This window comes from Zootoca vivipara, chromosome 1, assembly GCF_965207765.1.
Source record: "Zootoca vivipara chromosome 1, rZooViv2.hap1.1, whole genome shotgun sequence".
Lineage (NCBI taxonomy): Eukaryota > Metazoa > Chordata > Lepidosauria > Squamata > Lacertidae > Zootoca > Zootoca vivipara.
The window spans coordinates 69,489,771-69,514,801 of record NC_142582.1 but is presented as its reverse complement, the minus strand read 5'-3'; the positions used below and the strand labels follow the sequence as shown (position 1 = coordinate 69,514,801).

General features: G+C 43.7%; 1 protein-coding gene across 1 annotated transcript; it reads left to right on the top strand.

Annotated features, from left to right (window-relative positions):
• The first annotated feature begins 7,245 nt into the window (after positions 1-7,245).
• On the top strand, positions 7,246-19,580 carry OLFML1 (olfactomedin like 1). Its single transcript, XM_035118409.3, has 3 exons — positions 7,246-7,618; positions 11,598-11,889; positions 17,001-19,580. Exons 1-3 carry the CDS (start codon positions 7,493-7,495, stop codon positions 17,777-17,779), a joined length of 1,197 nt encoding a protein of 398 aa, XP_034974300.1. The 5' UTR covers positions 7,246-7,492; the 3' UTR covers positions 17,780-19,580.
• The last annotated feature ends 5,451 nt before the right edge of the window (positions 19,581-25,031 follow it).

The following is a 25,031-nucleotide window of genomic DNA, read 5'->3' as shown; positions in this document are numbered from 1 at the left end:
AGAAGCTTTCTCACCTCTCTCATCATCAGAGCTTGTGAAGAGGGTGGATGTGGGTATCTTTTATGCATTATACATAATGCACTTAGTGTGCTTCTGGTCACCATGTTGAAGCAACAAAATAATGAGGAATAAGTCAGAAAAGCGGTGGATGGTTAAAGCAGGGCCGGTCCTACCATCAGGCAGAGTGGGAGATGGACAATGGTGATGGGAAGAGGGGAGCAGCAGCAAGGTGTTGCATCTGTATGTGTTATGCAGCCTGTCCTGCATCCCTAAAGTGAGCCTGTTGCTCTCAGGTATGGTGAAGGATGCAGTCCTCTTGCTAGCATTGAAGTAAGATTCAAGTGCCGGTCTAGTCAGCCTCTCTCTGTGGAATGGAGGGAGCACCACCTGAGAGTCTTTCACCTCAGGCAGCAAAATGTCATGGGCCAGCCAGGCTAAAGGGGGAACAACAGTGATGGGAGGAGGACAAGTTATCTTTTCTCAAAATTCAGTACCAAACTCATCGTCACAGCTTTAGAAGCTGGAAGTGGTAGAGTGTTTTGCTTTGCATACGAAGGGCCTCAGGTTCAATTCAGCAACATTGGGAAGGTGCCAGGTTGGCTATTCCTGTGCTGAGGAGTAAGCTGCACTTTGCAGTGAGACACTCGCTGCAGGAGTGTACAAGGGTGGTGATGGGGGCGGGCTGCCCCAGGTTCCAGCCTGGGGGGGTGACAGTTGGCATGCCCCTCCCCGCCACTCCCCTCTGCCTGCGCACGCCGTATGGACATACGCGGTCCGGCGTGTGGCAGCCTTGCAGCCAGGCTGCCGCTCTCACACGGCACCCCTTTATGGGCCGCTGTGCGCCAGCGGCACCTTGCACGGACTGTGCACACGCAGCATCCTGCGCATGCACACTACATACTTATGGACTGCGCATGTGCCCTGTGCAGAGTGCGCACACATGGGATGCTGCATGTGACTGCACAGTCTTATGGGGTAGCGCACAGATTCCACCCCTAGTACCAGCTAAGTTAGGAACTCCCCTGACTCACTGTCACTGAGGGTCTGACCATTGGACTGCCTCTGATATAAATTTCTGTGAGAGGATAATTATTCCTTCTCTCAATGACTCTGGTGAATACGAGGGAGCTGATCACTTGGTAGGCCCTCTGTTTTTGTGCATCTGTTACTGTAGTTAATAGCCCTCACAGGTGTACAAGGCATGGGCCTATGTAAAGAGCATTCAAGTTTCACTCTTTACAGAAAGGAGGACACAGGAGTATTTCCCCGCATTGCTCACCATATGTTTTGTCTGACTCAAGGTATTTTAAAATTTAACACACTGCCATATATAGCCTCACAGTAGCAAGGCCATGGGAGCCTCCCAGTGGCTCCTTATAAATCAGAGTGCTCCACGTTGCTGTGCTTTGGTGACATGTCGATTCTGTCCCTTGAGAATATCATCCTAGTGTAACATATTGTTCAGATTACAGGTAGGTAGCCGTGTTAGTCTGAGTCGAAACAAAATAAAAAAATTCCTTCAGTAGCACCTTAAAGACCAACTAAGTTTTTATTTTGGTATACCAAAATAAGGTGCTACTGAAGGAATTTTTTTATATTGTTCAGATGTCGAAGTGACACAAGCCAGTCTCCTTATGCCTACCCAAACAAGGCAAACAGCATTATTCATTCTGACCACTGAGGCTGGATCTAGCAACATTCTGATTTCTCTGAATGGGGGACAAGAATGAGTTTTGCACAGGATGGATAGCTATTTGTATATGCTACAACTGCTCTGAGCAGTACCTTTAGGGAATGTGGAGCACAATAGGGTATTCATAAAATGTGCTGTGTATAAAATGTGGAGGATAACATTAACTGTGGCATTCCTGCTGGTGGTTCAATGCTGGGACAAATATAAGCTTTTAATCTGGTGCATGTTTATGTTCAGTCACAATCAACTGAATAAAGTGTTAATTTAGCTTGCTGCTGCTACCCAAGGGCAGTGAATGTATATTAATGAAATTGTCAAATGTGAGGTGTTTTTTTTCCTTTGTCAGGATGTCAATTTCTAGTGCTAGTGAGCTCTTCTAGATTTAATTTAGAAAAGTGGAGCTATTCTCCTACCCCCACTCCCTAAGTGAAAAATACCTCAGATTATTCCAAGCTAACCTGAACTGATTTGGAATATATCATGCCCTGGTTGAGGGTGCAGTGGGGTCCAATGTCTACCTGGCCCCCGCAAGTATCAAGTAGCCTCTCCCTTCCATCTCCAAAAGCCTTCATTACCCCATCCATCCACCCCTTTTCTTACCCGACTGCTGGTGGCAGCAGTATATCTCCCCCTTCCCACTTGACCAATGTACTTCAATAAACCACCACTAACGCATCACTGGCCAGAAAGAAGTAGAATTGAGAATGGTTGGGGAGAGGCGGGGGTTGGAAGCAGGGGAGGATTTGAATTCTTCTCTGTCTAAGATTTTTAACAGAGCTGGAGAAGAATTCAGGGGTTCTAAATGTTGCTTTGTATTTGAGGTAGGCATTACAAGCCTCCAAAGTTCATATTTCTGAGCCAGGAAATTTAAATCTTGATGACATCTTCACCAATCTCCTTTCCATCTTACCAATTGCAATACACATTTACTGTGACTTACTCAATGCAATAGTAACACCAGGGCCTTGCCTGTAGACATCAAGGACTGAACCTGGTACTTTCTGCATGCAAGTCCCAAGTTCTACCACTGAGAAGGAGTTCTTGGTAGAGCTGTTTAAGAGACATGATCGAACTGGTAGTGCAACAGAGCCCTACAAATTCCTGAAGGAAAACAATAGTGCTGTCAGGAGTCAAGCATCCCAACAAGGTGGCTGTCCTCACTTGAGATCATTGTCTTGTATGTAGCTACACTCTTCACAATTTCTTGCTGTTACTTAGATATACAGCAAAATAGATGGTCCACATGTACTTGTAGGAACAATATTAGCAAATGGATGGGTAGAAAGTGAATGCTGCATACATTATTGATGGAGAATCCCATTACAGCTCATCAGAGCTGATGGTTGTATTATTGTATTAGATTACTCTGAGTACATAAAGCCAGATCTCGTAGAAGCCATCTAAATTGCAATTATAAAAAGAAACAGTGCTTCTGCCAATGTGGCTCACTTTACATATGATGGTCTGGTTTATGGCTTCTGTGCTGAAAAATGGTCTCAGAACGGTAGACAAACAGAACCTAAATGTCATCAACAGTGCTGCAATGTTGTTGGTGCTGTGATTGACAGGGGCTCCATTTGACTATATTACATGCCTGGTGCTTTAAAACACTCAAAATGAATGCCCCCCCCCCCAAAAAAATCTATTCACATGAGTCCCTGGGGTTTTTAAGCAATCTTCAGATAAAACAACCGCACAGTTCTTACACACAATCACATTTACAAAAATCCTACGAGAAAGGCAGCAGGCTGAGCCTTATTGAAAAGGGCAAAATGAAAACAGCATTCTTTATTCACCCTATTAACTCAAATCACTTTCAAGAAGGGAAACTAATGGAGCGTGTCAAGACCACTTAATACTGGTCACTTGCCCCTTAACTTTCCTAAATCTCGCTGTCACATAGTGTGGGTAAAGTTAAATGAATATGGTGTTTTAGCTTTCCGATTCATGCTTAAGTGTGACGGAGAGTTTAATCTGGATTAGGACTGGAACAGAACCAGGTGTGCTACTTATTCTGCATTATTTAACACAGAGGACAAGCCTGTTAATCCTGAGCGTTTGTTGTTAACCTTAAGCCATTTAAAGTGAAATTTAAAGCAGTTGCTTCTTTCCAGATGCCCCTGCACAGGCTAGGACCATTGCACTCATCGAGATGGCGATCCCGCAGGGGCGTTCCTATTTGATGTATATCATAGGCCTCACCCGCTTCCCTAAAATGCATTACTTCTGGCAGGCGGGGCCCAGAAGTCAATGGTTATTCCCAATGCCTATGTCTGTGATGGCCTGGGAATCGGACTCGGATGCTGAACCTGAGGGATCCCAGCCTGCACAGGATTCCCCGCCTCCAGATCCAGCTGAGCTGGGGCTAGGGCAGGAGCCTGAAGGGTCCTCACCTGTGCTGGATCCTCAAGTGCAGGCATCAGCTGAGTCTGCTCTGGTCCCAGATGTGATGGAGGACCCATTGCCTACAGGTGTCCCACTCTCAGCCCCGTCAGAGGAAACTGAGTCCGGTAACCCACCAGCCTCTCCTGAGCTGCAGAAGCTCAGGGCAGAGAGGCGAAGGGAACTAAGTTCCTGCAGGAGGAGTGCTCGCCTCCAGGCCAGAAGGAGAGGCGAGTCACCGGAGGATCGGGGCTGCCCTATGCCTTGGGGCAGATAAAGGCCAGCCAGCCCCAGCCCCAAGTTGTGTGAGCAACGCAGTTGCTAGCATGTGCCTACCTGTGACCGGGACCTTGCCCTGCTTCCTGCTGGACTGATCCCCTGTAGGACTCCTGGACCTTGGACTGGACTTTGACCCTGCCTCATGGATTACCCCCAGCGTGTTCCTGACCTTTGGCTACCTGGCTAGACCCACAGACTGTTTACTGACCCTGTTGCCGCCTCGCCACTGGGTGCTGTTCATTGCTGGTCCTGTAGTCAGGGACTGCCATCCGCTGCCCCGGTTGTTCTTGGGTTAGTACCTGGACTCTCCACCCGGTGGACTCTGGGCTGGGCACCCCTGGGGCCAGGACAATGTCAAACCTCTTACATCTGTAATCAGTAAGAGTTGTGGCCTGATTTGACCCTCAAAAGTAATGTGTCTTGACTTTACAAGACGGGGCAGCACTTGGGCATGCAATTAGCCTAATCCCATCAAGGCCAGGTGCTGTACATCAGCTACCACTTGTTCATGCCCTTGCACACTGGATATGTCTGGATCAGACCGCCACATTGTTTCCCTGTGCATCTTATCTTTCCCATACATGTGCAATTGCTCCTGTCTGGATTGAGGGCTGCCCTGCAAGTCATTAAAATAAAACAAAATAAAATTGTGCTGAAAATGATACAGGACATGTCTGTGCCCAACCAAGCTGTAAAAATTTAGATATTATGGTGCAGAATATAGTTTGAAAGAACAATATTTCTCAAAGAAGGATGGAATATGGCCAAAGTAATATTCCATTATTTGGGGCTGCTTAAGAAGAAGAATCAGGCAGTATTTGAATGAGGAATCTTCTGAGGGATAGTTGTGAGTCCTTGCAAGTTGAAAATATTAGTGACAGCAGGGGAGGGCTGGAAGACAAAGGAGAGAGAGGGTGGGGAGAAACTCACACTTTTTCTTATGTTCCCAGCTATTACTATTACCATTTCTCTCTGACTCCACATTCTGCAACTTTTTATAGTTTGTTTGTTTTTTTAACAGGAAGGAAGGAAGGAAGGAAGGAAGGAAGGAAGGAAGGAAGGAAGGAAGGAAGGAAGGAAGGAAGGAAGGAAGGAAAAAGAAGGGTGGGTTTTTGCCAGTGGGTTTGTACAAATATTTACATTAAAATACACTGTCATAGCTTGCTAGCATCAGAATGTGGGCTCAAAGGCTAAATTCTGAACACTGTAACACATTTTTAAATGCATTTAATCAATAATACTCACATGCGAATACTTATGCTTCAGCGACCACAAAGAAATCACTTGTGTGGGTGTGGGTATAATCTCTTTGCTGCTATCATCTCACACTTTCCAGTGTGATGTTATGAGTTTGATGGAGCAGACCCCCTATAACCTCTATGTTCAGTGAAGGGTTAAAATTTGAGCAAACGGCTACGTTCATGAATTAAGCAAGGGCTGGAAATAATACCAGTTAGCTTCCTCAAGGGGGACGCGGGTGGCGCTGTGGTCTAAACCACTGAGCCTAGGGCTTGCCGATCGGAAGGTCGGCAGTTCGAATCCCCATGACAGGATGAGCTCCTGTTGCTCGGTCCCAGCTCCTGCCCACCTAGCAGTTCAAAAGCACGTCAAAGTGCAAGTAGATAAATAGGTACCACTCTGGTGGGAAGGTAAACGGCGTTTCCGTGCGCTGCTCTGGTTTTGCCAGAAGCGGATTAGTCATGCTGGCCACATGACCCGGAAAAACCGTCTGTGGACGAACATCGGCTCCCTCGGCCAGTAAAGCGAGATGAGCGCCGCAACCCCAGAGTCGTTCGCAACTGGACTTAACTGTCAGGGGTCCTTTACCTTTACCTAGCTTCCTCATGAGGCTAGCCTCAGAAAGGCTCACTGGAGGTGGTCATTGAAGAAACAGAAGGCTGGTAATGGCCTGGTTTGTTTGATAATGGTAAGCCACCAGCAGAACATCAGACTCTCTGCCCAGTAGCTTTTAGGGTAGGAGTGGTCTGGTGTAAGCAACAGGAAAATTTCCTTTTACAATGGACTTGAGGAACAGGTTGTCAGGGTGATGTGGGGGGGGGGTGCTGGAAGCGGAAGGGGCAGAGTTGTATTCTGTAAGTCCTGCTGGGAAGAAGGTGGAGGAAGAGGACAGAACTTCATGAGCCCTGGCTGGGGAAAGCTGCTCCAGGAGACTGGGGAGCATGGCTGGTTTCTGGACAACCTATGAAGCTATGAGGGGTGTGACCAGGGCTTTTTCAGGGGGAACTCAAAGGAACTCGGTTCTGGCACCTCTCAGGTGGGTGCTATTGTCATTCTAAGAGAAAGAGGGAGGTGTTCATAGTGAGTTCCAGCACCTCTTTTTCTAGTGCTGGGTGTGACAAGAGACACGCTTGGGGGATAATGCTCTGCGCCCCTTCTGTTGAAGGCATTAGGTTGTAAATATGAGTAAATAAGGCATGTTTGGTAAAGACACTAGCCTCAATTGTGCCTCATTTTTCCTGGTTAAGTGCCAAGAACCTAGAATCTCTCACTACCTCCAGGCAGAGATTGGGGTGGCAAAATTAGGGCAAGCATATGTCCAGAATTTCCCAGACATACGGACATAGCTGGAATACGGCAGTCGGAAAGAGTGTCTGGATGTAGCTCAAAAACTTTGCCAAAAAAACCCACCCATTGTGTCCACATTTTCACTCTTTGAAATATGGCAATCCTAGGTAACAGTATTTGTCTGACACTTTTCTTACCTCAAAAATTGCATGGTATTTTGTGGGGGGTGAGAGGGGAAGTGGCCTTGTTGCACAAGAGCATGAAATCCACTTGAATCATACCTATCAAAACAGTGACAGTCTGGAAGCAGCTGAAGAATAATAGCTTTGGCTCGATACTGCTAGCCTACATGCGCTGTACAGCTCAGTTTTGAACATCTGGACCCAATCAAAAGATCACGAGCTGAAAAGCACTCCTAGAAACAAACTTATGCAGCCTAGAGCTTTGCAAAACTTTATTGTGTTAATGAGAGACTGTGGGAGCCTAAACAGCCATTTTAAATCACACAGTAGTTAAGTTTTGTTTTTGCCTGCACACAGCACAGTGCTGGGCAGATATTAAACGGAAGCCTCTAGTGTCAGTTTTTAGGGTGTTTGAAGGTTTAATGCAACAATGGCAGCCATACAGCTCAGATTCTTATTAGTTTCATTCTTTACAAGTATCGCGGGAGAAGCACAATATGTAATGCAAGATGCTGGATTGGTGCATTACATCGACCGCCGAATTCTCTCAATAGAGGTATGTGGGTATATCAGTGATATCTGAAAAATGATTTGATTTTTCTGTGTGAAGTGGATGTGTGCTAGGGAAATAAATTGCTTTCCTTTTGAAATGAGCTCATTTTTATAACTGTAGCTTTAATTATGACAGTAAAGGTATAAGGAACAGCCCAAATGCAAGGTTGTTTATGAAAGTTGTTCCTATTGATTTTATTAGCAAGTAAACATGCATGCTTGGAATGGGTGCAATCCAGCTAGAGTTAAAACACTTAAGTTACCGGTAGTTGATTTTTCAGTGGAAAGCAAGCAAAGGTTTACATTGTGCTGAACAAGGGCTGGATTGGGCAGGATGGGATCTGGGATATTTTCACTCTTTGGGAGAAAATCCATTTGACATTCTGTGTGAAATTTGAATGCCACAAGTACCTCATCTACTCCTCAAACAGGACTTCCAGTTTCTGACCTTTACTACATAGGTGTTCTGGTTAAGCCAGGGGTCCCCAGACTTACCCGGCTTTGGGCCGGTGCCTGCCGCGCCGATTGTGCGGCGGGCCGGAGGGCAGGGGAGTGCGGGCCAGAGGGTGGGGGAGTGCGCGCAAACATACTTACTGGCGCGGTGGCACACTTCCAGGTTGGAAAAATCGCCGAAAATCGTTTGTGCGCATGTGTATGGGCCTCCCCCGACCCGGAAGTGCACCGGAAATGACCTCTTCTGGGTCAGGAGAGGCCTATACGCATGCGCACAAATGATTTTCGGCGCTTTTTCCGATCTGGAAGTGCGCCGCCGCGCAGCGCGCCGTAAGAGCAGGCGGCAGCAGCGGGCGGCGGGGGTCGTCGCGGGCCATTTGGGAGGCCAATTGGGCCGCATCTGGCCCGCGGACCGTAGTTTGGGGACACCCGGGTTAAGCTAATGAGATTCATTGCAGCCATTTTCACAATGCTAAGAGGGCAAATGAAAACTCCTGGATCTTGAAAACACACTTTCTTACTATAGCAGTGGGGTCCCCAACATGATCACCATGGCACCACGGTACCCTCCTACACCTCCTTGTTGACAAAGGTTGGGAACCCCTCCTGTAGCATTGGGAATCATATGCATTCAGTCAATGTAACAAGCAGGGCTATTTTTCTAGAAAAAGAGGTGCCAGAATTCACCACGAACACCTCCCTTGTTCTCTTAGAAAGGCAATGGCGGCCACCTAAGAGGTGCTGGAACTGAGTTTCAGCGAGTTCTTGCTGAAAGAAAGCTCTGGTAACAAGCTTTAAGAAGTTATAATTGTTTCAACACTGCATGTGGGTTAGTAGAACAGGAATTTGCTGTTAACTATGTATTGTACTGATTAGCAATGCAATTCTATATGTGGGTAATAATAATAATAATAATAATAATAATAATAATAATAATAATATCATCCACTGGGGCTTACTCCCATGTAGGTGTGCCTAGGATTGCAATTCTATGTATACTTGCCTGGGAGTAAGCCACCCAAAAAAAACTCTGTAACTTGCAGTACTTCTGAGTAAACTTCCCTAACATTGCCCTGCAATTCATGTGGGTTTCTGTGAGAGCTTTTACAAATCAATGCCTGCTGTTCTCTTTCCCATTATGAGTGAGAATGTTTGAAAATTTGGGGTGATGTTGACATTTCTTGAGAAAAGGTGAAGGCTTGGTGTTGTGCACAGGAAGAAGGACCCATATTTTACTTAGCAGGAGTCCATTAACTTCCACAAATCCTCGACATGAAGCATTGTTTCATCTTCAGGCCAGGTCAATAGCAGCACAGGAATGCTTCAACAACAACAAAGGTGGCAGTTCTGCGCCACCTCTTCTCAAAGGGCTTACAATCTGAGGTAGGTGGGCAATGGGCATAGCAAAGGGAGTGAAGTCAGGAAATGGCAGTGATTAATGGAGATAAGTTAGAGGACCGACAAGTAAGAGGCAGTGAAGAAGCAAGCAGGGTGAAGCCACGATTATGCAGGATTACTACAGCTGTCACTTGATACGGCTGAATAACTGCTATAATCAATCATTGTGTGATCAATTGTCATGGCTTGCTGCCTGTTATCTCCTCAGACAGTCACGCCAAGATTGGAACTAGGCTGGAGGGTGATAGCTATAGAGATGTCAATGAGACTGCTTTGTCCTGACTCAGAGCCAGGGGTTTATAATACTCACCTCAAATAGGAAGTGAGAATTACAACCCCTTAATTCTTCCCTGGCTCAGATTTCAGTCCAATCTGATGAATTCCACTGCTCCCTGCCCCCAGCTCTGCCCATCACTCAGCCAGTCCTCAAACCTGCACCCTCCCACCCCATTTCACTACTAACCACTTACTAGGCCATAGCTGCCAAGTTTTCCCTTTTCTCGCTAGGAAGCCTATTCAGCATAAGGGAAAATCCCTTTAAAAAGGGATAACTTGGCAGCTATGTACTAGGCTGCGGATATTACTCCAGCACCAGCAAAAAGAAAGGAGGTCTTTCCCACCCACAGTTCCTCATATACTGCTGTTTAGTGTCCCAGGCATGAGAAATATGTTTTCCCAAGAGTAGTTCTAGATGGGGAGGACACCTAGAATTTGACCCCCCCCCCATCTGAGGTTCCCCGTCCCTGATTTATAGGTAGGAGTGGTGGGCGGCAGAGTGTGTTTCTGATTTTGCTTCTTCCGTAAATTTGCAGTTACTCCAATCATTTGTGATGTTACACATTTGAGTCAAATATGCAAGCCATCTTCATACTTCTATTTTTCATGACAGGCAGGTAGGAAAAAAGGGTCTTTGCCTTCCATTCTCTCACACAATAGCTCCAGTCAAGGAAAGAAGGGGAAGCTGCCTTTGGAGGGGCTGCAAAGCTGGAGCTCTGAGTAACTGTACTCAGTGGACTCTTTTCTTTGGCTCCATCCCCTCCAGCTGTGCAACATCTGGAGCAGCAGGGGCCTCACTGGTGTCTTCCGCCAGCACAGCTACTATTTTTGAAGCCTCCTGTAGATTGTGGAGAAATTTTGCATTCAGCTGTTCTCCAACTTTTTGTAAATTCCCCCCGCCCCCATTTTTAAGTGTACATATGACAAACACATGTTTGCAAATATATATATATATATATATATATATATATATATATATATATATCATAATATAGTACACCATACAGGTATACTAATCCTGGAGCCAGGACTTGGTTTTTACTGCCTGTCAAGTTTATACTTGGTAGCAATCACGCATTTGCTCTATTAGTATGTGAAAAAGTTATGTGTTTGAGGCAAATCCAATGTTTGGGATTGATGGAACCCTGGAGGCAGGAAGAATATATTTGTGCTGAAGTATATTTGACTAGGGAAAATCCATAAAGAACAGGGAAAGTGCATTTATATACCCAAAAGTCTGCCTTAGTTAACAGCAGTGATACTGCTGTTTTCTGAATAAAATAGAGGCCGAACTTTTTAGAATATTATTTTATGAGGGGGGGGAAAGAATTACGATTCCACCCAAGAATTAGGTGGGTTGTGTTTTTTTCATTGGGCATACATGTTGCTTATACAGTGGTACCTCGGGTTACAGACGCTTCAGCTTACAGACGCTTCAGGTTACAGACTCTGCTAAGTAAATCTGTATTACTCAGAATTTGGCTTATTTTTGGAAAAAAAATGCTTTTGTTCTTTGTTCTGGTGGTTGTTGTTGTCTTTGCTTTGCTTTTGTAAGGTTTAGAATTTGCATTTTTTTTAAAAAAAGAAATTTGAAAACAGATTGCAACATTACAAAGAAAGCTTTTCAGATAGAATAAATGAATAAGGAACTTGGCACCATGCATAAGGATTCATTCTCAGAGTGTGGTCCCAATAATTTCTTGCAACAGACATTCAGTAACATGTCGCTGAAACAGGAGACATAGTTAATTCGTCTGAAATGGAGAAAAGTAATATTTTAAATGTAGTGCCTATTTGGGAAAACCATTAAACTAGTTCTCTGTATATAAATGCACCTGTCTGTGTTCTAACTAAAGAACAGGTTAAACAAATGCAATCAAGATATTGCAGATTACGTACAGGAATTCCGAGAGTTTTCCAAGAGGATGATGTCACGCCTGGAAGGACTCAACGTTTTGAAGACGGATCTTAAAAATGATGTTGACCATTTGCTAACGAGAGTGGAAAGAGCGCAAAGGGAAATTGACTATTTTGAATCGGCAAAGGAATCCCCCGACACCTGCGTGGAAGTCGACGAGGACCTCGTGGAGCAACAATTAATGGAACAAGAGGAGTCGAAACAGAAAGTCAAGCTCATGCTCAATGCAAGTAAGAATAGTTTAGCTACAACGTTTTAAAATTATCCTTTTAGGTCAGGGATAGTGAAACTGTAGCTCTCCAGATGTTGTTGGACTCCAATTCCCATAAACCCTGGGCAGGTTGGGCAATGGTCAAGGAGGATGGGATTTGTAGCCCAACAACCTCTGGGAGGGCTGTAGGTACCACACGCCCGCTTTAGTCAATGCATCAGTATTTCAGCTCAGTTCTCATGGTGTGAATCTTTCAGTGTATACATACAGTATCCTGTTGAATTGATAGCGGATCAGCCTGATGAAAAAATTATGGTAACATACCAATTCCCATCCCTGTTTACAGCATTAAACCATGAAATACAAGAGTAAGAATTTGTGTTTCATGGTTTTATGTTGCAAAGCAGAGATGGGGAACTTGTGGACCTCCAGATGTTGCTGGACTCCAGTTCCCATCATCATTGACCATTGGCCGTGCTGCCTGGGACTGATGGAAGTAAGAGTCGAAGAACATCTGGAGGACAACAGGTTCCCCTGTTCTGCTAAGATAATTGGCAGAGGACAGTATGCATCTAAATAACTGTGCAGGTGGACTTTCCCCCTTTCCTCTCCCCCTTTCCTCTCCCCTTCACCCCCAGATCTACTGTGGAGGGTGAATACAACCCGCATATATAAACAGGGAAGGATTGTAAAGAGATGGAGATGGCTTCCATCTGCAAAATGATCTGTTTTCCCCACGTGTATCATTATTTCCTGCTGTTCAGTGTCAAGATTACGCAACAACGTGAGTAACATACAGCACCATCCTATACCAGGCTACCCAGAAGGGTTGTCCCAATGGGTTCCATAGGACTTATTTCCATGTATTTGTTTATAGGTTTGCACCGTTAGCTGCAAACCAAAATTAAATAAATACAGAAGTTAAGAGGAGCACATCAAGATTTAGTGAAAGTCTTTATTCCTTCTCAAATCACCCCAGAGGAATGTTTCTGAGTTCTGAAATACTATCTATACATCTTGGACTTCTTCACAATTTTCAATTTGGGGTGATCAGTCATTGCACTGGTTATTAGATTCAAGCATGGCATGCACACAAATTAAAAATAATTTGTAATTTGAGTTTCAAAAGCAATGGGTACTTAGTCCTAGGAGGACAATATTATTGCTCTTTTCTTTCTCTCTTCATTGCATGATTGCACACAAACACACACAAGAATATTCTTGTATCTCCTGTTCATATACTTGTTACATTACTTTTGTAGTACAGGAAAACATACAAAAACAGTGGCATTATAAGAAGTTTGCCCTTGGGAAATTACTTATCACTAAGCTAGGGAAGAAAAATGACTTGTTCTTCCACAGTGTGCTTTCGGATATTCAAATAAGCATTACAAACTATGCAAGCCCTTTGCTGCTCCATGAATATCCCTTTCTAGACAGTTAATGCACGAAACATTCAAAAACTATTTTCTATATTATCCATATATCTAACCCAAGGTCATAATGGAGGTCTTCCACCTTTGGCTGATCCGCCAAAAAATCTGTTGCGATTTTCTCGTAGCAGACGTTGCTAAAATGTGGGCAATCTGTCTTGATCTAATTTAATTTTTGCTGCAATAACTATTCTTTGTTCAGCCTATGCCTAATTGTCACCATTTTGACACGGTCTATAAATTTATATTTTCAAATCAGGAAACTCTTGGTTTCTTACCTTTCCTTTTTTCAGTTATTGGATTGGATTCAGACTAAAGATAGCTCCCCTTTAAATCAATGGGACAAATCAGTAATTACTAGATTTCCATTTGATTTTAGTGGGAACCACACCTGTCCCCAACTCTTAATCATGCGGGACAGATGTGGGAGGTACTTTGCAAGCACAAAGGAATCATTTCCTTGCCATTGGTTTTAATGGAGACTGGCTGTGATATGGAGCACTAGCTATTGTGAATGCTTCCAGTGCAAGACTGACCAAACTGTAGTTGTGGGAGAAATGTCCTGGGCCACTTGGACATCACTGATCTTCAGTTCAGTGGCTAGAAGTACTGTTTGTCCTTCTTTCAAACGAAGCACAAAAGTCTCATTTTAGTCTGAGATGATTCAGGGCTCACCACTACTGAAAGGGTTTCAGGGCCGTTAGTTATCCCCCAACTGTATACATATCCAATAGCTATGGGCATCCAAGACTACAAACTCCCCCAAAGGGAATGGAAATATATCAACTTGTTTCAATTAATTTGAAGTAGGCTCCCGAAGAGGAAAGTGATAGTACTACAGGGATAGTTTCATAAGCCTGTTCTGTAATGTTTTATGCTGCAGCTTCCTACCTAAAGGGCTTGTTTACTCTGTTTGGCTGCAAATACTGTGTCTTATTAAAATACATTCTTTAGAGTCCAAACAGTGTGTCTTTTCACTCTGTATTGCCTTGGGCAGGCAGAAGAATAATGCTTGGGTCCTGGATTGTGCCCCAGCAAGAAGCAGCCCCCTGCTGCAGATTTACAGTGGTACCTTGGTTCTCAAACTTACTCTGTTCCGGAAGTCCGTTCCAAAACCAAAGCGTCCCAAAACCAAGGCACACTTCCCACAGAAAGTAATGCAAAATGGATTAACCCGTTCCAGACTTTTAAAAACAACCCCTAAAACAGCAATTTAACATGAATTTTACTATCTAACAAGACCATTGATCCATAAAATAAGACAGCATTGTAGATGATAAAAATTACAATTATTATTATTTTCTTACCTGAACTGATGATAGTCATTGTTTGGATTGGGGGTTGGTGGCTTTTATCCATTTCCGCATTCACACAATCAGTAGCCGAACTGGGTTCCACAGTCACAAAAACAAATTAACTGAATAAGTCTCAAAAACAAAAATGCAAAATAAATAGCCAAAACAAAGCGCCAAACTTATTCCGTTCCGTTGGACTTCCGAAATGTTTGAAAACCAAGGCACAGCTTCTGATTGGTCAGGCGCCCTAGAAACAATAGCAGACAGCTGCATTGGACGTTCGGCTTCCGAAAAATATTAGAAAACTGGAACACTTCCGGGTTTTTTGGCGTTTGAGAACCAAGGCGTTTGAGAACCAAGTTACCACTGTAGTTGGGGAGGGTTGCCCTCATGATGAAGTATATGGAACTTCTTCAGCAATGTTCTAATATCAGGACAGAACTGAGGGCTGGTTCAAATCAGTTTTTCTTAGCCCTCATCAGAGGCCGCTGTTTGGGCAGAGAAAATATGCAGGGGACATACTAACCCCCAGCATTTCAAAACCAAGGTTTTTCATCATGTGGGGAGCCTCCTTCCGAATAGGAGGCTCCCTGTTTCAGACTTCTGTCCTCCTTTAATTTGGAAGGTGATCAGAACAGCAATGGAGGGGGGGTGAAGTTAGTGCCTTTGCCCCTGCCCAACCCCATGTTTACTTTCCTTTACCTGCAATGCCTGAAGATGTCTCATGCGGTGTTTTGGTAATTATACTGTGGTAAATGTATGAGTGTTGCTGTTTTTTGCATGTACAAGATCCCAGACTCAGCTTATAGTGTCTCCAGTTTTGTTTTCATTTCTTTTAAAAAGGAAATCAGGTAGCAGAACTCCTGCCAGGAGAATAACTCCCAGTCTAAGTAGATAATGGCCTGCCTGCCTCATGTGGCTTTCCTCTCTGCTAGCCTAAATGCAAACAAACCAATGTACCAAAAGAGTATTGTGGCTCATGGGGATTCTATTAACAAAAACAGGTGGAACGCCAGCGTGAGGAGAGACCGAAAGTTACTTCAGAATAACCCAAAAGTTAATTTCTCTTTCATCTAAAACTAGAGCAAAGTCTGGTGCAGGTGGACGATCCATGGCAAACCATATCTGTCTTTTGGACTTAAAATGGTTCTTTTTCAATTACTCTAAACACGGGGGAAGCAGCTGCCTGATTTCAGAGGACAGGTATAATTTCAAGGAAAAGAGATGCAGATGTTAAGAACACAAACGTAATAGCCTGGTCAGCAAGTAGTTGAATGGGAAAACCATGCTGAAGAATGGGGAAGAGGGAAGAGTTCCACCCTAGTCCCTGGAGTGACTGTTACATTCTCTTCCACAAACTTTGTTTGCTGCTTAATTGATTTGACAACTAGGAAGTCCAGGTGGTACTCGGTGAAATTGGCTTTGGTTTGGGGGCATCCAGTTGCTGATCTCTGATGGGTCCAATACCAGCCACTCCTGTCCCTAAGATTCAGCAAGGGCAAGGAGTTTTGCTCATGGTTCCTGCTAGGATTCACCCTGTGGAGATTACAGGGCCTTCTTACTACAGTAGTGGCACCCCAACTTTAGAACATTCTCCCCTGGAGACATGTTTGGTCTCCTTGCCTGCTTATATTTAGATGTCATCCAGCGGTTCCAACTTGAATGAAACATTGTGGGGGCCCAGGTAAGCCCCACCCCACGTAATCACATGACACGGGGCACACACACACACACACACAATTTGAATGGCAATGCCCATCAACTTTGCAGGAGGTCGACCCCCTCAAATATTTTATTGTGGAGGCTGAAGCGCACAAGACCCCGTGGAGTTGGCTCCTACCGGTATGATGTCAGTTAAAGACATACATGAGTACCCAGGCTTCTATAAATCGAGGCTACTTGTTTTGATGGCCAACAGCTGGAAATGGTTATTGCATTTTAATGGCTATGATATTTGACATAAATTTATGGCTGTTTGTATGAGTTTTATTTATTGGATGTATTTTGTTGCTCTGCTTTATCACCCTGGGATCTTTTGGGAGGGAGGGCAATTCAGAAATCAAATAAACAAGCAAGCAAATGGCTGTGAAGAAATTCAGGAGACAAAAACAGCACAATATACCATAGAATACATCATATCTGCAGATGCTAAGGCAATTCTGGCTTGGGGTGTATCAGATGGGAGAGAGCTAGATCAATTTAGATAATCTATTCACTGTTCCATTTCGTTATTTTCTTTGACAGAAGGTAGACCAATTGTGACGTGTGATGGTACAGAAAACAATTTACACTTTCTTGAAATATGCTGGATGGGGAGAATATTCAAATGCTAAAGCAGAGAACTTACGACATATGTGTTGATGCTTCTTTTGTATTTACCTCCCTCCCCCCCCCCCTTAAAGGTTGTAACCACATGATTGCAGGCTTCAAATCCCTGAAGATAGTAAAGAAGTCTGGAGACACACAGGGTTCGTGGCTGAAGGACCCCATCAAGAATCCCCAAAAGATCTATTTCTTAACTGGGGTAAAGAACAAAATTGTAATGGAGTTTGCAAATATCCGCGCTTTTACTGAAAGTGGTGAGAAACAGTCAGCTCGGAGAGTTAACCTGCCTTTTCCCTGGCAAGGGACAGGCCATGTTATATATGACGGTTTTCTGTTTTATCACAAATTTGGCTCATTAAATGAGATAATTAAGTTTGACATTCAGAAAAGAAATGTAACTGGCCGCCTGCTGCTGTCAGGTGCCGGAGAGACCTTCGCCTACGATCTTCTTCCTTCCACTAAGATAGACCTAGCTGTGGATGAACTGGGATTGTGGGCAATCCACACAGAGCCAGATACTGGCAGAAAGCTGGTCATTTCTAAAATCAACCATGAAACCATGGCCGTGGAATATACCTGGGACACATCCTGCAAAAGCCAGAATGCCGAAGCGGCTTTTATGATGTGCGGCGCCCTGTACGTAGTGTACAGTTCACCAGGGGGAGGTACATCTCGCATCGAGTGCATTTATGACACCTTAGATGCCATCAATCCTTATGAAATCCCGCCACTTCCTTTCCCCAAACGCCAGACAAGTCACTCCATGGTGCATTATTACCCCAGAGAAAAGCAACTCTTTGCCTGGGATAATGGGTCCCAGGTCGTTTATAAGCTCCTGACAAAGCTAAAAAAATAATAAAAGCAACAACATAAAAATCTCCTCCATACTAAAAAAACTTGCCAGTGTAGATATGGTGATGAATTTACAAGAACTAGTGACTGAGGGGTTATTTTACACTTATTTTTACACTTTATTTTTCCCTTTAAATAGATATTTTTACCCCTTTTTCCAAAGATTGGTGCCATGCTCAAGAAAGGCCTTTCCCTTCCTTGCAAACAGAGCCAACTTTCTGAGGCAGCAACCTGAATTTGGTGGCAGATTGGGAGGGAGGGTGGCAAATCAGCAGGTTAGGGTGGCTGAGGAAGTGAGAGAAAGAGAAGGTGATACTGGTTGGTATCCCCCTCTCACCTTATAAGAACTTGCATGAAAGTGGCCCCCCAACTTTTCTCACAGGCTCATATAAGATCAGTATAAACAGGCCTGGTGAGCATTTAAGGTCCCCATCCCTAATTTGCGGGTTGCCATCTGATTAGATTTCACTTTGATTCTGATTTGATTTTAGGATGTATTTTAATTGATCACTTGATTTTATGGCAATATGTTATATATTTGATGTTAGCCGCTCTGAGTCCGGTTTTGGCCGGGGAGGGCAGGGTATAAATAAAAATTATTATTATTATTATTATTGAAAGGGACGAGCATGTAATTCTTGGCCTGGGCACAAGGGAGAATAGTACATAGTTACTGTTGTTTTGCTGCAGCTACACAACATTGTACACACAGGTTGCTTTCGCTCCCCCTTCTCTCCCAGCTATCTTTCTCTTTGCTTTCCTGCTCATTTTCCTCCCATCTCTGTTCCCACCCAGAACCTCTCTTTCCCTGGAGTAAACAGGGAGTCCCATTAAGTGTAGGATAATGGCTTACACCTGTAGGTCTGATTAGCACCTGGGAGACCAGGGTTCAAATCCCCACTCAGCCATGTAGCTCACTGGACCAGGTGATCTTGGACCAGGCACTCACTCCCAGCCTAACCTGCCTCACAGGGTTGTTGTGTGAGGATAAAGCGGGGAGGAGGAGAGCTATGTCCTCCACTCTGGAACTCTTTGGAGAAAAGGTAAGGGGCATATATATATATATATATATATATATATATGCAATAAAACAAAATAAATAAAGCCACGCCATAGATATAGCACACTTTTAAAGCACAAGACTGCCCCAGAATAATCCTGAGTACTGTAGTTTGTTATGGGTGCTGGGAATTGGCTCTGTGAATGGTAAACTATGGTTCCCAGGGTTCTTTGGATTGGGGTGGGGTGGAAAGGGGACTCCATAACTGAAGCACCAGGTACTTCAGATCAGGTTTCCCACTGTAAACATGCAATAGGTTACAGGCAGTTCCCCCTTGACAGCAGTCCCTTGCACAGGTGGTCCCCTCCTGCAGCCTATTTTCATGTGTGAGCTGCCCTCTCACTAGACTGGGACCTGGGTATAAAATTAGGGTTGCCAGACTCAATAGAGGACAGGACTTCTGTGCCTTTAATTGCCCTGCTCTCTTTTGAGTTTAATTGTTTAATTTCCAAGCAAAGGGTCTGCTGGTTTCTCTTTAAAGTTTCCAGACTCAAAAGAGAGCAGGGCAATTAAAGGCACAGAAGTCCTGTCCTCTATTGAGTCTGGCAACCCTATATAAAATTCTGACTGCTCTTGTAGCGCCTTTTTATTCTGATATATTTTAATGGAGCACAGCAAATGTAACTCTACATTCCACCACGTAGATGCATGCTATCTATATAATGTCATAGCAAATGGTGAACTTGTTTGTACTGTAGAGGATATATTTTTAAAAAATGTAAAATAAAAGATCTATATATTGGCACCCTTGGCTCTTGATATTTAAGATGATCAGAATTCCAGGGTATTAGCCAAAGCAAATAATGGAGGGGGGGAGGCACAAAAATGAGCTGCTATGACGGAGCCAGTCTCAACGGAAGCTCATCACCTGGAAAGCAAGCTATATTTCAATACAGAGCAGGGATATTTAGAAAACTGGTAGAATGATTAGGGAAGTGGTGTTTTAGTACAAGACTCAATCCAATTGGTCGGTGTTAAAAGATCTGCTCCTGTGAAATGTTTGCAATGTGAATCAAAATACTGTAGGACACGTGAAAAGTGAATCGGAAATAGTAGGGCTCTTGGGAATTCATAATAAACAAGAGGGGCTTGTGAAGTGTTTAGAGACACATTTACCAAAAAGATGTCTAATCTGAGTAAACCAGTAGTCAATTAACTTGAACAATAGAGCCAGGAAACACCAGTCTAAACAAGGCCCAATAAAATAAATCTTTTGTCATGGGGAAGTGATTTATATAAACATTTTATGCCTGATTAGCCTGGATGTTTGAACTCATATCTTGAAAGTATTTCTTCAACCCATGTGGAATTACTAACAACAACAACAACAACAACAACAACAACAACAACAGGCAATCAGTCCTTTCGAATTTGCTTCTTAATACTTCAAGCAAAAATGGTTAAGCTAAACATTTCCTCCTTGCCTTTGGTTTCTTCTAAATAGCCCAACAAATAGCTATGGTTGCTTGTTCCTGGGTGATGCTAAAAAAAAGCTACAGTCAGGCTTCTTCACAAGTAAATGTGTTTTGGAGGACATCATTTAATAGGGCTTTACATGTTTGCATAATTGGTATCTGTCTAGGGCTCTTATGATGGGCATGTGTGAGAGCAAATTTAGATAAATAAAACAAGGGAAGGCTATTTCCAGCTCAGTTCTAAATAAAGCACCATGAATAATGTATGCTCATCTTGGAAGGCAGGCTTTTGATTTTAAACATATGTGCGTTAGATATTTATTCTCGTTCTTCTGCAGTGTTTCTGTGTAAAGTGAAGTTAATAGGGCTACTACACAGAAGGCAACATGTGAATTAAGGTCTGCCTGCATGCAATCTGTGGTCCAGAACAGAGATGATCATAGCAGTTATGGTAGCACCTAGTACAAGGAGAGAGTTTTCCAGCTGTGCAACTGAATGTAAGAAGAATCCTGCCAGGTCCATACAAAGCTTCATCTCTTTCAGCATACTGATTCCCATGATCCCTGAGTCCATGGTCAATAGGCCTCTCCGACTGTTGTCCCCAATAACTGCCATTCGCTAGCATATTATTCCTAAACATGGAGTCTTGCTACCCAGTCATCATGGCTAAGAACTGCTAACATACTTACCCAGCATAAATTTGTCAAATCTTTTTAAAGCTGTCTAAGTTAGTGGCCATTACCACATCATAGCTGCCAAGTTCTCCCCTTTTTTAAGGGAAATTCCATTATGCTGAATAGGCTTCCTCGCGAGAAAAGGGAAAACTTGGCAGCTATGTACCACATGCTGTGACAGGGAATTACGTAACTGAAGTGTGCACTGTGAAGTATCCTTCCTTTTGTCTCTCTTAAGCCTGCGGTTGATCAATTTATTTTGGCGACCCCAACTTATTTTGAAAGATGAAGAAAGCTTGTTTCATCTATCCACTTCCTTCACACCTGCATAATTTTCATATAGCCCTATTCACACACTTGGCCAAACATGTGTGGACTTAAAGTGGGGAGAGGAGGGCTGTGTGCACATGTACATAAAATAAAATATTTAAAGCATGTTGCATTGTTAGATTTTTTTTTTTTTACTCCTCTGCAATTGGCGCAGTGGGCATTAGATGGCAGCAAATCATTGCCTTTGCTCGTCTTCCTCCAGAAGCTGTTTCAAACCAGTCATAGAGCATGTTCAGACTGTTAAAAACCTTTCGGTGCTGTCATTTTTAGTGAAGTATTATTTCAGAAGATCCTGGCGTCTTCCCTCAGAAATGTACTTCTGCTCAAGAGAGGTTGTTCGCATGGGTATAGCCAGGGTTTTTGTTTAGGGGGGTAGGCTTTTGGGGGGGCAGAACCTCAGATTATTGATTTTGATTGATTTATGCCTGCCCCCCTTGGCTACATAAGTTGTACTAGGTACAACTTGTTCCCCAGTAAAACTGCAGTATTTATTACTGGGGAAATGCAGTGCCCCTGTGCCTGGCTCTGTAGGACGGCAGTTACTCAAGTGTAACAGGCACCTTTTGGATGGTGCCTGTGACTTGACTAATAATAAAAAAATTCCTTCAGTAGCACCTTAAAGACCAACTAAGTTTATATTTTGGTATGAGCTTTCGTGTGCATGCACACTTCTTCAGATACACTAGAAACAGAAGTGTCAGACCCTATATATATACAGAGGGTGGTGGGGGTGGGTGGGAATGGGAGATGGGCTGATGGGAGTGGTAAACCTGTAGATGGGTGTTAATGGCTGCTGATGGCTGCAATTAGTCCTGGGCTGAGGTGCTAAAGAAAGCTTGATCATGCATAATGAGATAAGAATCCGATATCTCTATTCATCCCAGGTGCTTCCATGGTTTTAAGCTTGGTAATGATTTCCAATTCAGCAACTTCCCTTTCCAGTCTGTTCCTGAAATTTCTCTGTAATAAAACAGCTGCTTTGAGATCTTGTATAGAATGTCCTGGGAGAGTGAAGTGTTCTCCTACTGGTTTTTCAGTCTTATGGTTCCTGATGTCAGATTTATGTCCATTTATCCTTTGGCGTAGGGTTTGGCCTGTTTGTCCAATATAGAGAGCTGAAGGGCACCGTTGGCATTTGATGGCATACACAATGTTAGAAGATGAGCAATTAAATAGTCCTGAGATGGTATGTTGGATGTTGTTGGGGCCAGTAATGATGTTGTCCGGGTGTATGTGGCAACAAAGTTGGCATCTGGGTTTATTGCAGGCTCTGGTACCAGTGTCCATGTTAAGTCTGGTGGTTGTATTATTGTGGGTGAGGAGTTGTTTAAGATTGGGTGGCTGTCTGTAGGCAATGAAAGGTCTTCCTCCCAGAGCTTGAGAAAGGGAGCTGTCATTGTCCAGGAGAGGCTGTAGATCTCTGATGATGCGTTGTACTGTTTTAACTTGGGAGCTGTATGTGATGACTAGTGGTGTTCTGTTATTTTCTTTTTTGGGTCTGTCTTGCAGCAGGTTCTCCCTAGGTATCAGTCTGGCTCTGTTGATCTGTTGTTTAACTTCAGCAGCCATTAACACCCATCTACAGGTTTACCACTCCCATCAGCCCATCTCCCATTCCCACCCACCCCCACCACCCTCTGTATATATATAGGGTCTGACACTTCTGTTTCTAGTGTATCTGAAGAAGTGTGCATGCACACGAAAGCTCATACCAAAATATAAACTTAGTTGGTCTTTAAGGTGCTACTGAAGGAATTTTTTTATTTTGCTTCGACTCAGACCAACACGGCTACCTACCTGTAACTTGACTAATAATGTCTGACACAAATTATTCCCACATGTGTGAGGAGGAATTGTGTTGTAGCAGTAGAAATCCTCCATCACCTCATGCACTTTGTGAACATCTGAAAAGAGGTCCTGTGCAGATAGCTGGTCTCTCCCCCCCCCCCCAAAATAGAAGGCTTTAGCGCTGTTTTAGCATGAATTACATACAAAGCCATTATCATTTACTATCTTTTTGTCAACATACCTTAAGAAAATGGCAGAATGAGTTGGAAATGGCAATTAACTAGCAGCAAAATCTAGCTGCTGAAAGACTTAATAAATTAATTCCAGAAACTAAAACCCAGGAAAGAATAATTTTTTAAAAAGGTAGAAGGGTAAATACTTTGGTGGAGTGATTCAAGAGGAGAGATACTGTTTCTCTGTTCCTGTCTGTCTGTTCCCCATCTATCTCACCCTTCCCCACAACTCTTCTTGGAAAACTGAACTTCCTATTCTTTTTAAAAATGCACCCCATTGTTATTGGGGGGGACAGACATCTAATACGGACAGAAGTTTCTTTGTGACATTAGCATGTCTCCACTGTGGCCGAAGTGAAACAAATAATTCTTTGTGACTGTGAAAAGGATTCTCAGCACGATCAATTAGCCAAGAGACCAGGACAGCTGAGAGAGCACAAGGTCCAAGAACAGCTGAGCCTTTAATCTGCAGTGACCAAAAGTGCCATGCTTGGGTATGTGTTAAATAGCACGCTTATTTCGCCACTGTGCTTGGACTTGTAGATGTCAGCTGTGCATGGTGGGCTGAGAAACAGAATACACTGTTAATGTACCATTGAGGTCATGTGGGTCTCTGACAATGTATTAAGAGTTACAGGAGAAACTTCCACTCACATTCTAAATTTCTGCAGAGCTCCAATATTCACATTTGACTGGGGCAGGAGTCTTTGAGGAAAGACAAGCGCCAAGTTGGGGGAATGCCGTTTCACTCATGTCTTGCTTGTGGAACTTGGCTCCTTCAATAAAGAACTCATCATCACGGACTTATTTCCTCTGCTTCTGGGTATTTCACGGAGCCAGTGATGAATTGTAGATAATATATGGGAAGAAGAGAGTCTGTTGTCTGACCAAAGCTGCATTTGAAGAGGTGACCAACATTGCTGATAATGCATTGTCGGAGATCTGGGCGACCAACTTCCTGTTAACTCAAAAGAGTTCTTCAGAATGCAAGCTTTGGCTGTTTGCTGAGAAGATACTCTAGGGCACGCATTCCCAAACTGCGGCCTTCCAGATGTTTTGGCCTACAACTCCCATGATCCCTAGCTAACAGGACCAGTGGTCAGGGAAGATGGGAATTGTAGTCCAAAACATCTGGAGGGCCAAAGTTTGGGGATGCCTGCTCTTGGGCAACCAGAAACAATTACCATTGGCTCACAATAATGAGTGTGCACTCCAACAGGTGAGAGGTTTCAGAGGGGCAGCATTCCCTTCAGAAGGCAATCACTGGAGATTTATTGGTATTTTGTTACATTTTGCACTTATTCTGCAAAGATACAGGTTGACCATAGGTGAAGGTACAGGATTAAACACCCCAACATTCTCCCCCCCCCCCACACACATCAAGTCTTCTAGGGAGGGCTATCAATCATAGCTGTCAAGTTTTCCCTTTTCTCACGAGGAAGCCTATTCAGCATAAGGGAATTTCCCTTTTAAAAGGGGAGAACTCAACAGCTATGCTACCAATACTTTCAGAGCCCCGTGGCCCAGCCCTTTTTTTAAGCTCCAGAGCTCCCAATCTTTCCTTCTTAATTTCCACCTTAAAGAGAAACCTGGATTGCCCCATCTTTAGAGAGAAGAAAAGCTGCCCCCCCCTTCCAGAGCAGTCTGTTTGCTCACTATCTAGTCATTGTGAGACATCTTCCTTGCAAAGCTTTGCAAAGTTACCCAGACCAATCGCCCAAATTATAACAATATGAATATTCAGAATTCAATGCTC

What these genes read in the sequence shown, in the direction of transcription:
- OLFML1 (XM_035118409.3), top strand. Translation starts at nt 7,493, where the DNA reads ATGGCAGCCATACAGCTCAGATTCTTATTAGTTTCATTCTTTACAAGT. An exon ending in GCCGAATTCTCTCAATAGAG is followed by an intron (nt 7,619 to 11,597) that starts GTATGTGGGTAT and finishes TTCTAACTAAAG; the next exon opens with AACAGGTTAAACAAATGCAA. An exon ending in CAAGCTCATGCTCAATGCAA is followed by an intron (nt 11,890 to 17,000) that starts GTAAGAATAGTT and finishes CCCCCCTTAAAG; the next exon opens with GTTGTAACCACATGATTGCA.